Here is a 16,694-nt window from a genome sequence, read left to right as displayed (position 1 = left end):
TCACCTTTTAATGAGTTGAAGAAAAGGAGGGAAAGACTTTGTCATCTTAAAACAAAGGCAGAGTCCATGCAGGAAAGCAAAGAGTTTTAATGTTGCCCATAAAATTTAACATGGAAGGCCAATGAAGCATGAAAAGCAGCATTTTATTCACTCTTTATACAGTTTAAGTCTCCTTTTTACTGCACTGGAAGGAAAAAAAAATAAGCAATCTACAAGAACCAGAAACAAAGTATGGAAAGCCACAGTTTTGGTTCTAAATGCAAAGCAGGAAGTGCTATGTTCTAATCAAAACCCCCCTCCCAAGCTTATTTTGAAGCCAAATAAAGAAGTTCTATTTCAAGAAGTCTGATGAGTAACAACAAAAGAAGAACTTTGTTTTCAGTCAGAGTTCACCTTGAGCATAGAAAAAGTTCTATACATCAACGAGAAGATCACAACTCAAACAAAAGTTATCTACACTTTTCAAAACACAAACTGAAGGCACCCACAGAAATACCAACAACCTGCAGAGGACTCTTACCTACGTATTTTCCCTTTTCAAATTCCTCCTGTAGTCTCTTACAGTTTTAAAAGATACAAAGAGAGAAAGAACAACCAAAAAACCAAACCCATTCCCACCCCCCTGCCCTCCCCCAAAAACTCCCACCCTACTTAAATGTTTCTGGCCCTCACCAAAAAGATTATTTAGGGAATTTTTTTCTGGATTTCAGTTTTGCCCAAGCTTGAGCTCAGAACAAATGGAGGAGCACTTCAAACAGTGAAAAGCACTTATCAAAAGCCCTGTGAAGCAAGTAGTTTGAACTTAACTTCTCAAATATTTGAGAAAATTTAGGGGGGAAAAATAGGTATTTAATGTTTATAGTAAAGTGAACTCCAAGCCAAAGACAGAAGAGGTACTACTGCATTGAAGAGTTCTATGTAATATTGTGAGAAGATATGAAAAATAAAACTTTTCTATAAGAGAGGTTTGACAGTAAACGTTAGATGCCTCAGAGGCCTTAATGAGGTTTTTTTTGTCTTTATGAAACAACTTTGATTAAATATTATGAAGTAAACTAGTTAGTTCTATTACTAAAACACATTTTCAGTAGACATTTCACATTTTCTGTTAACTGTTCTTTCAAATAAAAAGCAAAGACAGCACACTGCAAAGAAAAGCACCAAAATAACTACACTCATCAAGAAAGTTCTATCACCTAACCCTTCAGAAGAAAGCTGTGGGGCAGGGAAAGTAAACAGCTCTTTGAAAAAAATGCTAGAGACATATTAAGTCCAAACTACATTCCTATGTGTTGTCTGTTGGATTATAAGTACTAACACTGACTCAAGCTGAAAGCTTGCTGGGCTGGGATTATTATTTTTTCAGCATCTGTGTTTGTGGTTTGCTTCATACCATTTTCTTTTAAACTTCATTTTAAAATGGAAGCAGGAGTGCTGTGTCTGTGTGGGTGTTTTTATGGGTGCATGGTTAGGCAACATTCCCAAAAATCTGACTCTGACTGTAGTAAGTACATAGGCAGTGTTCCAGGGGAGGGAAAATTGCTTAGTGCAAGTTGTGGCAAGACAAACATGAACTTAAGAGGATATTTATATGAGGTTATATTATACAAGTCATCCAGTAAGTGAAGATAATAAATACAATCCTTATCTACAATGGTTTGTTTATTTTGCTGTCCTTTAGACTAGGTCTTTCTTATAAGTAAAAAAAGAAACCGATGCTAATGTAGTAATTGCTGAGGGTGGGGTAGAAGTGTGATTTAAATAGTTAGAGGGTGAAAGTTAGAGGAAGCATGACACACGTAGGTCTGCTCTTCTGTTTCCTCCCTTTTGTTTAGTAGTTCCTTTCTCAAAGCTGTCTCTCTCTTCTTTGTACCAGTATTCAGGATCTGTGCCTCTTCCATGCCTTCTGAGTTACTGGGCTGGCATTATCATCTCTGATAGATAATGTAGTTGCTTTTTAATTCTGAATTTCCTTGGACATGATCTTCTCACTGCTGCCAAGAAGCAGAGGCACCTACAAACCCTTGGAATGTGTCTTCTGAAGCACTAGCTATGCGATTACAGACCCCAGTATAGGATGGTACAAACATAAGAACTCTCCCATAAATACACTGACTATCATCCTCTGCGTGAGAAAACACCATTTATAGGTAGACAGCCATACATTGGACTGGGCACAAGTTTAAAATTATAAGGTCATGGACTGGTAAAACATTTTAATTTTTGTTAAATTTTGGTAGTTACGTCCCTCCTTTAGTAAGCTGGACAAGTTTCTGTTATTTGGTTGTGTGGGGTGGTTTTTTGTTCTCTTTTCCTGTGCCCTTGGATATTTTTGGTTTAGTGAGCTCTAAAAGCAAAAATAAGCAGAAATTATCATGAAAGCAGGCTGAGCAAAAAGTGGGTCTTTTTACCATGAGTCTTCCTTCCTCAGAATGACACATCAGACTTCAACGATCCCGATAGCTTGCGTGAGAGACAGGAAATGCCTGCCAGAAGCTGATTTCTGCTGGCCAGAGGAAGTGGACATGATGATGCAGTGTCTCAGCCTGCTGCTCCTGCAAGGCTGTGTTTTCTTTGGGATAAGTAAAGACAGGCAACCGGGTTTCAGGCTCATTAGCTCAGCTACAGGTATAATTAAGCACAACTGGAGAGAAGCTTTAGCTCTGCATTTATTTTTAGATGGAAGAGATCCCAATAAGAATTCTTAAGTATAAGGTACCTTATTAGATTTATGAACAGAGTTTTAAAGATTTTGAAGTCTCCTTCACTCACACATCAGTGTGTACCAGGAACAGCCGACATGCACAATCTGACATTAACTTGATTTTTAACTCCTCCTTAGAGTTTAAGACTTAGAAATTTGTTTGATATACAGTCAGACAAAAATGCAAGAATTGATCAGGTGAACTGACCCTATCAAATAAAAATATTTATTTCAGTTAAGAGCACAAGGTTTCTCTTATATTGCTAAGGCACAGAATCAAGGACTGAGTATGTTTATGTTGCTGGAGGTTAAAAAAGGAAAATCTAATCAATACCCCTTCAATCCATAGTTCAAGTAACCAACCCATGCATCCTTTCCCTTCTCCTGCAAGATTATTAATTCAAATAGAGTGCCATACCTAACAACCCAGCATCTGCTTTGTAGACCCAAATAAAGGGAAACAATGGTCTCGGGGCAAATTCTTGTGGAGAAATTTGGCAAGGTTTAAGATTGAGTGATATGGAGTTTGGAGTGAGATTGCTTTGTGTTTGAAATACTGTGGGAAGAGACTTTTCCTCATACTGCTGTCATGGAGTTCTACTTGGTTCCACATGATGTTTCCATAGTTGTCTGCATTCTTCCCTCCCTTAATGCTGCCAGATTGGAAAGGAGTGGATCAAGTTTCCAAATGAGTTCACTTCTTTTCCATATATCTATGGCATTATTTGTATAAGTGAACAAGCAGCAACAAGATCTGGTAAAGAAGAAAGTGTAAAAATTGTCTGGAGAAGACTGAATTACATGAAAATCCTGAAACACATCACAGGCTGAAGAGAATGATTAACTGAGGAACTCTCTGTCAGTGACATGACTGTGTTCCCTGTTAATGGTCAGATTCCCACTATCAGCTGTAGCAACAGGTACAACCTTGTCAAGGTAGACTGATTAAGCAACACACTAATATGGCATGTTCTATGTTATAATTTAGTAAAATATTACCATAACACAAGTGGAAACATGTTAGTTTGCTAGTGCCCACTATAAAATTGAAACTTCCACCCAGTCCTCAACCCTTACACACAAGCTCTTTGGGATGATACTGCTTTCTCTTGGTGAAATGCTAAATTCTGTTTTAATTTTTCTGTCTTGTTGGAAGATCATCTTCATTTACCAGTCCTAGAAACAGACTGGATTGCTTTGATCCATTCTGTACGTTCTGTGGATGAGGCTGCTTGCAAGTAATAGTGGATTTCATTTGCTGTGATGATTTCAAAGAGGATATTGTCGGCATCATACTTCTTGGCTACAAGGGAAAAATAAGAAAGTCAGTTATGAGAGAAAAAAGTCTTGTACTTTCAGTATTTCCTCCTTTACACATTGTAAGGGAGTCTCCTTTCTTTTTACAGCTGAGCCTGATCAGGCCTTCACAAAGATTGGGTCCAAGAGATGAGTCTCTCTCTCTCTCAGCAAAACACTCATGAATTTTTCACGTTTCACCCTCAGGAGTCACTGGTTTGTTGGTTTCAAATCATGGAAGGATCTGCAATCCTGCAGACAGATCATATTCCCCAAACCGTCCCATGCCTTGCCAGCTACAAAAATAAGATGTTTGAGTTTATGTCATATTCATTTATTTTCTGAGGTGCCAAAAAACTTTCTTGCTGGATATGATAGCCAGCCTCTCCTGTGGAGAGGAGAATGCATGAAATTAATGTTTCTTTGTCCTTGCAGCAACACCATTTCTGTTCCCACAATTTCTAGCTTTGGGAAGGAAAAGAAGGTGGACAGTAACTATTTGTCAGCATAACCATTTCTAGCATGAAGCTTCCATTCCAAATTCATTAACTAAAGAGATCAAACTCAGCTTACTTTGCCTAAAGGCCAGTTCTAACACAGGGTTTGTGTCATCCTTCTGACCAGCCTTCCTCAAAGTACTGACAATATACAAAAATCCTTATTGCTACTTTTACCACAGTGCCTTCCCCAGTAGTTCAGACAGAAAGAGTGAGATCAGTTATTAGAATTACTGAATCATTGTACATAGATTGCTTTGGAATAAAAAACACTTGTGATTTTAGGCAGATTGAAAGGGGGGGGGGGGTTATACCAAAAACTTATTAGAGAGCTCATTCAATATGGTTCCTTACTGTCTGGCATATCTTCCACTGCTGTCACCACGCAGCCTCTCAAGTGAATTGCTCCCAGTGGTTCTTCTCCCTGGGGAGGACGTGAAATCAAAATGAAATGCAGCACTTCTGAAACCACTAGGATGTTAATATATGGCTACATTTCCAGAATGGAGACAAAACCACTTGATTACTTAGTATGTCTCACCTGAGAGAAGAGGGGATCATCAGTCTGTGTTGACATGGAGGGTTGAGGGTGTGGTAAGAGAAAGGCTTACAAATAAATAGGGAATCTCTTGTGATTTAGAATTCGGGGTCTGCAGAGCATTTAGTGTGGGAATGCGCCCATTAGAAATACACAAGAAATAGAATGCCATGTTTCAGCCTAGCATGACAAATACCTCAAATATAAACTGCAAAATTACTGCATTGTGTTCATTTGCTCTCAGGACCTAATTTGTTTTGATCAAGTGAGAGTACACATTAATTCTAATTAATCACAAATAAGAGGTGAAAATACAGATCAGTGTTACTTATTCCCAGGTCTGGGTGGCACTTGCCACCCTGACTTGACAGCCCCAGAAACTATCCTTCACTCTGCTTTTCCAGAGGATGGCTAGGCTGTGGAAGAACAGTCCCATTGTCCTGCCAGATCTTCCCTGTCACATTTGCATGTAAATTACTCCATTCAGGTACTTCTACAAGGCATTGGATTCAAAACAAACAGGGAAATAAAACAAATCTCTCTTACTCCAGCAGGATCATAATAGTGAAGATATGCAGGATCATCTCTTAAAACGAACTTTCTCACTTTCCAGTTCTTCCTCCGATGTCCCTAGGAAAATTCAAAACAGTAACGTCACGCAGCTGCTTTGCCTGCATGCAAATCTTACCCACACATGAGAGGACAGGCAAATGCAAAAGGGAAAAAACCTGAATATTCTGGACAGGAAATACTCATTGAAGTAGGACTTGAATCTGCCTTTTCTACATTCCAATCTTTTGCAAAGAACTGGGCTATCAAACTGCTTTCTCTCTCTCTTTTTTTTTTTTTTTTTTTTTTTTTTTGTGCAAAACGGAGACACTTCAACATGGGAGATTCCCCTAAACATATCACACAGTCTGGTAGTTATGACATTCACATGAGGTCTGTAAGAACTGGGTTTAACTGCTTGCTAGAAAACATGGCTGCAAAGTGCCTTGCAGGAAGGTACCTTGAATTATTGACAAGGATGAGCTGAAAGTCTTTCTGTCCCTGCAAAGATAACAAAAAAAATGCTTATCTGGCTTAAACACCCTGGAAGGCGCACGGCTGAGAGGCTCAGGCAGAAATATGGACATAGGTGCCTCATGGCCCGTTTTCATGACGGAAAAGCATGGGTGTGGAAGCATTTTCAGCAGAAGCTGTGACCCTTCCAGGCAGTGACCCACAACTCACTGAGGGCTAACTAAGTGCAGACAAACACTGGTGGAAGATTGTCATGAATCATTTCCTCTGGCATTTCAAAATACAAGTTTCTCAATTAGCTCCTGTGTGCGTGGAAGCTCTTACTAACTAGGTTGGTAAGAATGTGACAGAGTAAAAGAGCAGCAAGGCGTGGGTCTAATTTCTTCCACTGAGTAAACTGATTAAACAAGAGAAATACTTTTTAGCACCACCAAAAAGTTCTTAGGCCCTCAAAGACTATTTTAACTGTGCAGGTTCAGACTCAATATTAGGAAACATTTATTTAGAGAGAGGGTGGTCAAACACTGCAACAGGCTACCTAGAGAGGTGATCAATTCACCATGTCTGTCGATGTGTAAGAAGCTTTTGGACAACAAAATCCTTAACAATGTGCTTTAACTTTTGGTCAGCCCTGAAGTAGTCAGGTGGTTGAACCAGAGGATTGTTGCAGGCCCCTTCCACCTGACCCATTTTATTCACTGAAGAATCCTGATTTTGCCTTCAGTTCACTGATGTCTGCTTGCAGCGGCCTTGGAAACATGACATTCACTGTATTGCTTAAAGTTTTGCTGGAAATGAAGGTATCCAGTTATCTTCTGTCTTACACATCAAATATTAGTGGTTGAAACAACTCCTTTGCTCAAGCATGCTGAAAAAGTCCATGAAAACTGGCAACTGAATCCAGTTGTGTGTCCAGAGGGACACAGGAGTGGCAGCTTTTCTACCGGAGTTCAGTTTTGCATTGTACCAATGACTTGTCACATCTTCTGTGTTAGGACTCTAATTAAAGCTATCAACTGTTTTATTTTGTGGTAAGAGCAATTAACCTTGCAATATTTGTCCAGAGTCCTGCTGCCATGCTGCAGCAAGTGTTCCTTGTGCAAAGGCAGGAGAGATGGAGACAAAACCTGCCAAGTGTGGAGATGCCATAAGGTAGTTTCTCTCTTACCTAAATCTTTTAATTGTAAAAGAGTAATTTTGCACCCATGTAACATCATCCTAGTGACAGGATGGAACATGGGCAACACTGACCTGTTTCAGCAAACATCCTTGTTTGACAATTGTGCCTCTGAATTCTTCTTTTAGGACCACATCATCATCACTGGAATATCCCTCACAGAAAAATCCGCTGTCTGGCTGCAAGACCACAAGAGAAATGGTACAGAAGTTACACACTTGCTGCATGCTTATGTACATGTACTGATCTGGCATCTTTTGGCTTCCCTCCATGCTGTTTTTTGCCACCCCAAAGAAGATATTATTGTTGTGGTTATTATTAAATAATCTAACCTTTTACTGGAAGAGCCTCCCAGTGAAGTTGAGAAGCTCTCCAAATCACCATGCACACATTTTAATGTGAATAGGGACTACACTTCTATGATACCAAGTCAAGACATTGACTTTCTGCAGCCTCCTCACACCACACTGGTATTGAATTAATCTAAAAATAATCCAAAAGCAAGCAGGGTACACATGGGCTGCTACAAGAAGCATCCCAGGAGGCCACAAGGCTGCCTTTACCAGGAGTGTCTCTGCTGAACAGGTAAAGTCTCCCTAGCACAAACATACTTAGGAAAAAAAATGAGTAGTGAGAGAGTAATTTTGCTGAAGCCAAGTGATTCCATGTGGCAAATATAAACAGAATTGTAATACCCATTTACTTGTTTTCACTTTATAGAAGGCATACTTTTTTGTTAGCATAAGTCCATAAGCCAAATAGCTTTCAAACATTGTTTGATTGTGATATTTCAAGTTCTTCAAATCAGGCCACAGAATATGAAGTAATAAATGGAGAAGGCTGGGTATGACACTCAGGACAGGTTACTGGGGGATATTAAAAACTTTTACTTCTTTGCTCACGGGCAAGCTCTGTGTGTGCACACTCACACTGAGTCAGATTTGATGGCTCTGCACAAAAATGGGTTTGTAGCTTCTGCCACTGTGAGAAGCCCTGTGAAAATTATTTACTCTCTTCTCTTTCACTGAATCAACAGGGAAACAGATGGTTAAATTCTGGTCACCAGTACAATTACCAGGAACAAAGTCTAAGTTAAAAAGAACCCAGCTTAAAGATGTATACTATGGGAGCCTTCTATCAGGCTTTGAGAATTCTCTACAAATTCATTTCCCACACTTAGTCTCAGCACTCAATTCACACTTAGAAGGTGCCAGAAAAAAAAAAAAAAATCTGTCCTAGTTAAAAACTATTAAAGTGAGCAGGCTCATTCTGAGCATCACAGGACAAAGATAATTAAGACAGATTTCTCCATTTCTGTACAATCTTTCGTCCAGGATTTAAGAAGCCCAACAAGAAGCATGAGAAAAGCAGAGCCATCAGTAAGGAGACAATAAAAGACCAGAATACACTGCTCACAAAGTAATAGTAGGCATCACTGAGATCCAGGAAGGGGGTGTCTGACAGTCCCTCAGCAGCTGCCTTGGACGTGTCCCCAGCAGGCTGTAGATAGCCTTCACTCAAGAGGGAAGAGGCAAGCAGGAGACCTTCTTTGCGATTTCGGACGGAGTTGCTGGACACCAGCCAGTCAATCACACAGGTGCCTGGTTACAAAGGAACAAAATATCAGCCACAAACCAATAGAGACATGAAGAAGCCTAAAAGTACACAGGAAAAAAGTCTACTCCATGTAATCATCAATCTCCTGAAAAATGTTCTTAGCAACAATCTGGAGAGCTAATCTAGGGAGGTTCCTGGCCATCCAGTGAGGTACAGCATTTGCAGCTGATGGCAGGGGCCAGGACAGCTCTCAAACACCATTCCTGATGGAGAAGAGAGCTGGGAGGGGATGCAGGGCTGAGCTGGGAAGCCTCAAAGACAGAGACTGGGGATGCACAGAGGATAGCCAAGCCTGGATCCAGGCTGCTATGCTACTAACGTAATGCTGTTGGAAATCACTAAGGTTGGAAAATACCTCCAAGATCATCAGTCCAACCATTAACCCAACACTGCCATGTCCACCCCTAAGCAATGTCCTCAAGTGCTACATCTGTGTGCTTTTGAGCACAAACACAGATTTGACTTTGAGAGAAACAGGAATTACAACGGGACACCATTTGGTGATGAAAAATCCAGAATGGAATAATTCTTCTGCCTTTAAGTGTTTCACGCTACAATCTGCTCAAAAGATTACTTCAATCTTTCTGACACTGCTAAAATTGCATGCCTCTCCTTTGTCTACCATGGCCATAACTGAACACTTTTCCAAGATATACCCTTTGAGCATCTCCTGGGTTAGTCAAGAAAATATCAAACTTCTCTGTGCTCTACAGAGCTCAGAGCTGTTTCACCTCTTTAGTTTTTCAACTCTGTGCTCCCTTTATTGTATAGAATAGAGGGACAAGAGCTTCTTACCTGTAAAGCAGTGATTAAACACTCTTTTATCTTTTTCCAGCTTCAACTCCTTTATTCCCTTTTCAGGATCTTTCATTGAGAGGTACAAAGCGCTGTGCATAAAAAGAACCACAGAAACTGTTAGCAAATAAAAAGCTTTTGCCATTTTGTACAACAATGTCATTGTCATTCATGGGGGCTTCACGTTCAGCTCTCTGCAGAGCTGTAACTTGGCTTAGTTTCATCTCCTGCATCTCCTGAAAAATTCAAGTTGCAAGGCCTGGAGGTCTCACGACATTACCTCAGAGCTGTGGGAGCAGAGGGCAGAGCGCGCAAAGGGCTCACCACATCCCCCTGTTTTGAGAATGCAACTGCCTGTGATGACTATAGCATGAAGAGAGGAACACCCACTGCTGAGGCACCTTCACAGGGCCCCACAGCCCCAGCAGGAGGGTTCACTGCAGTGCTCTGTGTTCACCCAAAGGTCCTGGGCTGAGCAGAAAACCTGTCCTGTCCCAAAGCCTGCATGCTCTCAGACAATCTTGGCCCTGTGCAGTTTTACTGTCTTATAAGAACACTTCAAGTTCATTTTTATCTTGGTATTTACAGCTCAGAGGCAGAAAACAAGTCATCCTTGATTTTGGAAAGTACTAAAAGATTGCTTCCCTTTATCTCTTCCTCTCCCCTTGCCAATTTCATATTCTTTGGAAGGCACCACAGTCCCCTCATCATCCAAAAACTAGGCTAACATCAGCATTTCTTTGGAGAGCAAACAAAAGGTCTAAAATATTTTTTTAATAAATGATTTATTGTATAAAATGCTTCTCCTGGAAGAGTCATACTTTGGCTGGCACATCCTCTTGCACTCCATTATACCCAGAAATCTCTTTATTGGCAAAAAATCTTTGATAAACAAGCATGTTTTGGTAAATTATAGTATATTCAAAACGATCTTCCCAGTTCTGATTGCCAGCTCATTTCTGACACATTGTACAAACTGAACTTTTTAGTCATGCAGAAAGGGCTGTGAGAGAATCCATGGACACACAGGCTCCTTGTTCTTCCTGACCAAGGTTACATGTCTGACACACTGACTGCAGAAGGAAGTAAATGGGAGAGCAAAGCCATGAGAACAAACCTCAGATTGATTGTTTCAGGCAATCTGATGGACTTCCTTGTGGATTTTCTGGCAAACCTTTGGCCTCCATCTAAGTGATGAATTGCTTTCTTGATATCCCGCACCCAGGCATCTCTCTCCTCCAGGTAGGCAGCTTGAAAAAAGTGGTCCTGCTGCTTGGCCGCAGTGAGCTTGAAGACAAACTGGAATAATAAATTACAGGATGTTTTTTTAAAGTTGATTTGGTGTAGCCAGTTGGGCACAATTAAGCTAGTACTACCACAACATACAGCCTACCTATGCCTAAAGACTACAGAAAGTGCCTTAGAGACACAGTAAAATGATAGAAACTCTGAAGAAAACCATGAACAAGCACTGCACATAACTGAATCTTTTCTGTTACTTCACCATCACTGATCCTGGCATTACCAGCACATCCAAGGTGTGCTGTGGAGGCAGCTCTCTGGTCACAGAGAGAAACAGACAACTTTCCCAGGCATTGTTCTGGAAAAGGTTGTGAGAAGCTCAGAGAGAAGAATTACAAACAATTCTTGTCTTAACTTGCTGCACCTGGTGTTGTGAACTTGTGGAATGTGTTATGGAGATATGTTTACCAAAAGGGTGGCTTCTTAATTAGCTTATGGTGATGGTGTTTTAATTAAGGGACCAATCAGGTGCACCCGTAGCAAACTAGAGTATAAAAGGAATGGGTTTCTTAATAAAGTGACTTAGTCTTCTCTAAATGCATGGGGTGTGGCACTCATTTATCTGTGTCGTTTCTGGCTCAATAGCAATAGTGTGTGACACCAATACAGCTGCTGATTCTAATTTCTGCTGAGAAGTTCAACACAGCTGAAAGGCTGAAGTGATTCCTTGGAGTGGCTACTTGGAACAGAGGCTAGACAAGATTAAGAGAATAAAAGTGGGTATTTATTAATGGCCTTCAATAGGTTCACCTTGGGCAGTCAGAAGCCTCCGAGGGGCTACGCCCAAGATGGACAACAGTCACGAGTTTGTCAGGCAGATATAAGTTTGGTCCATTTACATATCAAGGGTTAATCCTCCAATTACAGCTTCAGGTAATGAAGTCATGTATCCCCAGTTTGCTTCCCTTCCCCAACTCACTTTTGTTTATGCTTTCAGGGCCTGGGACAGTGAAGTGTCCTTGAGCTTCAGGCCTAGAGGAATCATTCTGTCTGACCAGAATGTGATGACAGTAGCTAACACTCTATATGGAGTTTTACAGTTATACACTAAAGGATTTGAAAAATATAAAAATTAAAATCCTAAGGCATCAGAAGCACCCAGCTCCTGAAGGCTTACAACGGATGTAAATTTGTTTTAATGTTTAGAGACGTGAACAGTCTGAGGAAGGAAAAATACCCCACATCATATTCAGCTACTGACTCACAAGGGGTGAAAAGGTCCTACACTAGAGAGTACCTGAGTATATTTGCAGCCTAGTAAACCTTTAATGACTTAGTAGGGAGATAATACATCCAACCCTTGGCTACACCTTAGGATCACCTATCTAAACACACTAGCAACAATGGAAAGACTGTATTTCCCAAAAAATGAGAACAGATCATCTAGAGGTAGTTGTAAACAGAAAAAATAACAATAACCTTAAAAAAACCCAAACCAAAACAAAAAAACAAACCTGAAAATCATCCAACAAAGTTCACACTGTTTGAATTCATTTCCATCCAGTCATCTTCTGGATGGAAAATCTGGATCTAATTACTCAGGTTTCCATTTCCTCTAAAATATAGCTTCCCATGAGTGACACTAATTTTTTCTGTAATTGTGTTATAATAAATATCACAGGTTCTGACTCAGCAGGTGTCTAAAAATGCCAAGCTAAGCCACAAGCCAACAGCACAACTTGATTAGGGCAAGGAAAGCAAAGGCTACTGTCAAAGAGAAGCAAATTTACATCAGTGAAATCAACACACTGAATGAGTCTGCCCACGTTTGTAAACGATACATTTCTGAGCGCCCCTCACAAGCATTTTCCAAACTATGGCCAACAGGGAAAATTCTGACACCCTGAAATTGTGCAGAAGTCCAACTGAATTTCATGGAAGATACATTTCAAACTTATAAAGCAACAAGTCCTCAAAGTCCATCTCAGATAGAAAAGTAGCCTTTTCTTATCTGATACTCTTCATATTTCCAGCAATACTCACCTTTTCTGTTATGCAGGAAAGACACACTGAAAATCAATGTACAGTGTATGACAAAAGGAAACAGAAAGATCTATCCAAATCCCAATATTCAACAGCCAAGCTAACACCCCAGATTAATAGAATGAAATACCAAAGCATTGATGAGATTTATTACCAAAGGAAAAAAATAGCCTTCTCAAAGAGCTGAGAGGCAACCTAGAGTGAAATGCTAAGAAAAGTTTTCATTTTCAGCACATGGCAAAGACTGGCAAAGTCATTTCTTTTTAGCATTTACAAAGTTAGGCCAGTAAGTTAGATAGACTTCCATGATTCCTGTGAAATTGGTAAAGAGGTTGAGTCTCCAATCTGAGATGTGACCAAGCCTCTCTCTGCTTTTGAGAAAATTAGACCATTAGACTAAAGTAAATACCAACATTTTACGTATTTAAATTGGGGGAGATGAATCTGACTATGAGCAACCAAACAGGATAATGCTGTCCACACGAAAATGAAATGGAAAAAGCTGAAGAGTATCAGAATTTGTGTTACATTAAACAATGATCAAACATCAAATCAAGGACAGCAGACAGTGGTTAATGCATTTTGAAATATAATCTCAAAATATGCAGTTGCAGCCCCTTCTGAACAGCCTTTATCTGTGCTTAACAAATCCAAGATTGCTTCTTTTCTCCTCAGCACCTGCATTTGCAATTAATGTAGTAAACAAATTATGTTGGTGATGTGCTCTGAGCTTTCAAACGAAGTCCAGGTGCAGATACACAAGCTGATTCAAAAATTTAACCAGAGAAATATAGACATTTGTTTGTGGCCCAATAGTCCCTGCTCCAAACTGGGCCCACACAGGTGAGACTGTACTTAAAACTGACACAATGAGAATTATTCCACTATTCACCATACAGAATTCCTGTCCTAAAAATATACTTTCATTTCTAGCCATATAAACTTAAGAACCAGAGTAATTCCCATAAGAGGCATAACTGTATGCTTTGACATGTAACTAGTGAGAAGCCAGAACAGAATGCAGAAACATTGAATTCAGCAGTACAGTAAAGCTGTAAAATATAAGGTGTAAAAATAAAGATTCTACCTTTTCAAGGAATACATGTAGGAACTTAGGTTTAATCACATTGGGCAGTACTTGCAAGAACAATCCTGGTGATAGCTTTGCTCATATGAATGAACATGTTAAATTTTTGACTATTTGAAATTTTAAGAGAAAATCCATCTCCAGGGCTACTGGTTTATGGACTTGCAGAATAATCTCACCACCTCAATATGAAGGATCTGCTCCAATGCCTGCTGAAGTAATTTGGATTGTTTCCACTGACTTCAGCAAACCCTGCAGCAAACCTCATTTATGAAAAGCTATTTTGGGTGCCTCGACCCCTGGGTCTCTCTTTGTCTTTATTATCCCTCAGAAAAGACCCGAGAACTAAAATGAAACATAATGTAAAGCTCATTATGTAAACACCCAATGTAAAATGAAGCATAACAGAAAACCCAGTGCAGACAAAGGAATGATCTTCAGAGACTGTCACCCTTCCATAAAGATACAATGCACCTTCTGGAGACTGGTGCATCCCAAAGGAACCCTTTGGGCAGGTGAGGATCTCTCCCACTCTGCCTTCAGCAGACATCAGATACTTCAGGCCTCTGTGCCTGCTTTGTTGAATGCACATATGCTGGTGAATTATTTTTCCTTAATTGTAAATACGTTACTGACATTTTCAAGCAGCTATTGTGAAACAATGTTGATGGCAGTGCCTTTCTGAAAGTTAAAGGAAAAAGCCAAAACCCAACACAAAACTGGAGAAGAATCCTTTGTGAGAAAAACTTAATTTCTACCATTACAATCTAGGTCTGTGATACTCTTGCATAGTACCCTCCTTACCATAGAGTAAGGAGTGTTGTGCTGAGACTTGTCAATAAGATAATCAGCACAGGATTAACAGCAATGTTTATTCTCAGCCCCATCCTTTTTCTTTACTGTCTCAAAGGCCGCTTGGAAGTTAACAGGCCCTTTCTCTTGACAGATGTAAGTCTAAAAAGACTTAGTAAGAATCAGGGTGGGGTTTTTTCTTATAAATATGGGTTCAAAAAAAAAAAAAAAAAAGCAGAAGAAAGAAAAGAAGGAAGAAGCAAAGCCAGCAGGTCGAAATCTGACAGAATGGATCCTGATTCCACTTATTACAAAACCTAAGGACAGGTTTAAGTAACCCCACTTTACTTATATGAAAAAGTAAAGTAAACTGTCTCAGCCATGTCTCACACTTCCTATTTTTCTAATACTCTCACGGAGACTCCTATCTTTAGTCAGGTATCCCTGTGGTAAATTTCTTTATACTGTGGTGGAATAATGTTCCAGATTCTGGGGGACCTCTTTGTCAGAGGAATTCATGGGGATGTCATGCCTATTTGATGAAACTGAGTTGACAAAATAATAAATGATTAATGATATGATTCTTTGCTCATATGAGAAATTCTGTTTTACCAACTATTTTTCAGGAACCCTGTAACAAAATATGTGTGTCACAGCATTTATCTCCCTCCTGTCTGAGCAAGCCAGTTGTGCCTTGATAAAAAAATAAATGCTTCTCCTGGTCACAAAATATTTTCCCACAGCTTTATTCTGTGACACTTAGAGTTATATTTAATACAGAAGTTGTTGATATTCAGCTGCAAAATGTCTTCACACCAATAAAATTTAATTCTGCTCTCTGACAGACTCAGAAGTTTAATAAAAACCAACCAACCAACCCCCCCAAATGCTTCCTGAATTATTCCTCTTGAAGTGTTCTGAATTCAAATAGTGCACAATTCCAAGCCTGCTTGTGACCTCCTAAGGCAAGTGAGAATCGCCACTAGGATGAGTGCCAGGAATTTGCAGCCACCACCCTTTTGCCTTTTCAATGCTTCCAGAAGTATAAATATACTGTCAATTCTTTTTATAAAAAAAGTACATACCATTCTTTTGCCAAAATCTTGGCATGGGCTGTGAATAGAGCTTCCTTTTAGTGGGATCATCCCTTTGGGACTGTTATCAGCCTTCCGCTTGTAGAATTCTATTCCATCTTCTAAGAGCACAACCCACATTGGCTTCCAGGTATTAAACATGCTGCCCTGCATCAAAAAATCACATATTATGTTCAATGAAGAACTCTTCATGTGATACCCAAGGAAGATATGAGCTTTCAGGGGGTGTCTGACTGATGCTAAAATAACTGCAGTTTGTCTTTCAAGGGAAACATGCCACATCCTACTATGCAGTTAAATATTGTTGTTATTTTTCTGACCACCATTTATTTCCCCTTGTAGTTGCCCTGCCAGTGGAAGCCACTGTGGATTTAAATAAAAGTAAAGACTTTATCCTATGGACTGTACTACAAAAGACTCCAAAGCAGAAGTTGCTGTGGAGCAGCAACTGCCTTCCCAAAGACTGGATGTGGCTGTGGCCCCACACACTGTCTCGAGGCCTTTAATCTCACTAGTCTTCCTTTATGTTTAACCCAGCTGAGTAGGCTGTGGCTCTTTCCTGTTGCCTCTTTGCCAGGATTCCACAGTATGTCTCCCTACATCTTCCCAACCTGTTCAGAGTTAGTTTTCTCTTCCACTCAGTCCGAACTACCCCACTTACCTTCTTAACCAAGTAGCCCTCCCTTATGCGCATCGGCTCTCGCTCCATGGCTTGGGCAATCCTGCTCTGGGCTCTGTCAGTGCTGGCTGTCAAGTTCCTCTGGCAGCAAAGTCTGTGGGATGGTGGTT

General features: G+C 40.1%; 1 protein-coding gene across 1 annotated transcript; it reads right to left on the bottom strand.

Annotated features, from left to right (window-relative positions):
* Window positions 1-122: 122 nt before the first annotated feature.
* On the bottom strand, window positions 123-16,663 carry PLEK (pleckstrin). The gene is made up of 9 exons (XM_041404274.1): window positions 16,567-16,663; window positions 15,897-16,052; window positions 10,765-10,946; window positions 9,648-9,739; window positions 8,652-8,836; window positions 7,310-7,414; window positions 5,582-5,665; window positions 4,852-4,921; window positions 123-4,007 (listed from the first exon to the last, which is right to left on the bottom strand). The coding sequence occupies exons 1-9, from the start codon at window positions 16,612-16,614 to the stop codon at window positions 3,868-3,870; spliced, it is 1,062 nt and encodes a 353-aa protein (XP_041260208.1). The 5' UTR covers window positions 16,615-16,663; the 3' UTR covers window positions 123-3,867.
* Window positions 16,664-16,694: the final 31 nt, after the last annotated feature.

Source organism: Onychostruthus taczanowskii, unplaced genomic scaffold (genome assembly GCF_017590055.1).
Source record: "Onychostruthus taczanowskii isolate IOZ18803 unplaced genomic scaffold, ASM1759005v1 scaffold21, whole genome shotgun sequence".
NCBI lineage: Eukaryota > Metazoa > Chordata > Aves > Passeriformes > Passeridae > Onychostruthus > Onychostruthus taczanowskii.
The sequence above is the reverse complement of the archived record's forward strand: the minus strand, read 5'-3'. Positions and strand labels throughout refer to the sequence as shown.

Bases quoted from the DNA above. Each gene is read 5' to 3' on its own strand.
- PLEK (XM_041404274.1), bottom strand. From the start codon at position 16,614: ATGGAGCGAGAGCCGATGCGCATAAGGGAGGGCTACTTGGTTAAGAAG. The intron at 16,053-16,566 runs GTAAGTGGGGTA...TTTTTGATGCAG, and splicing joins AGGGCTACTTGGTTAAGAAG to GGCAGCATGTTTAATACCTG. The intron at 4,922-5,581 runs GTAAGAGAGATT...CGTCCTCCCCAG, and splicing joins ACTATTATGATCCTGCTGGA to GGAGAAGAACCACTGGGAGC.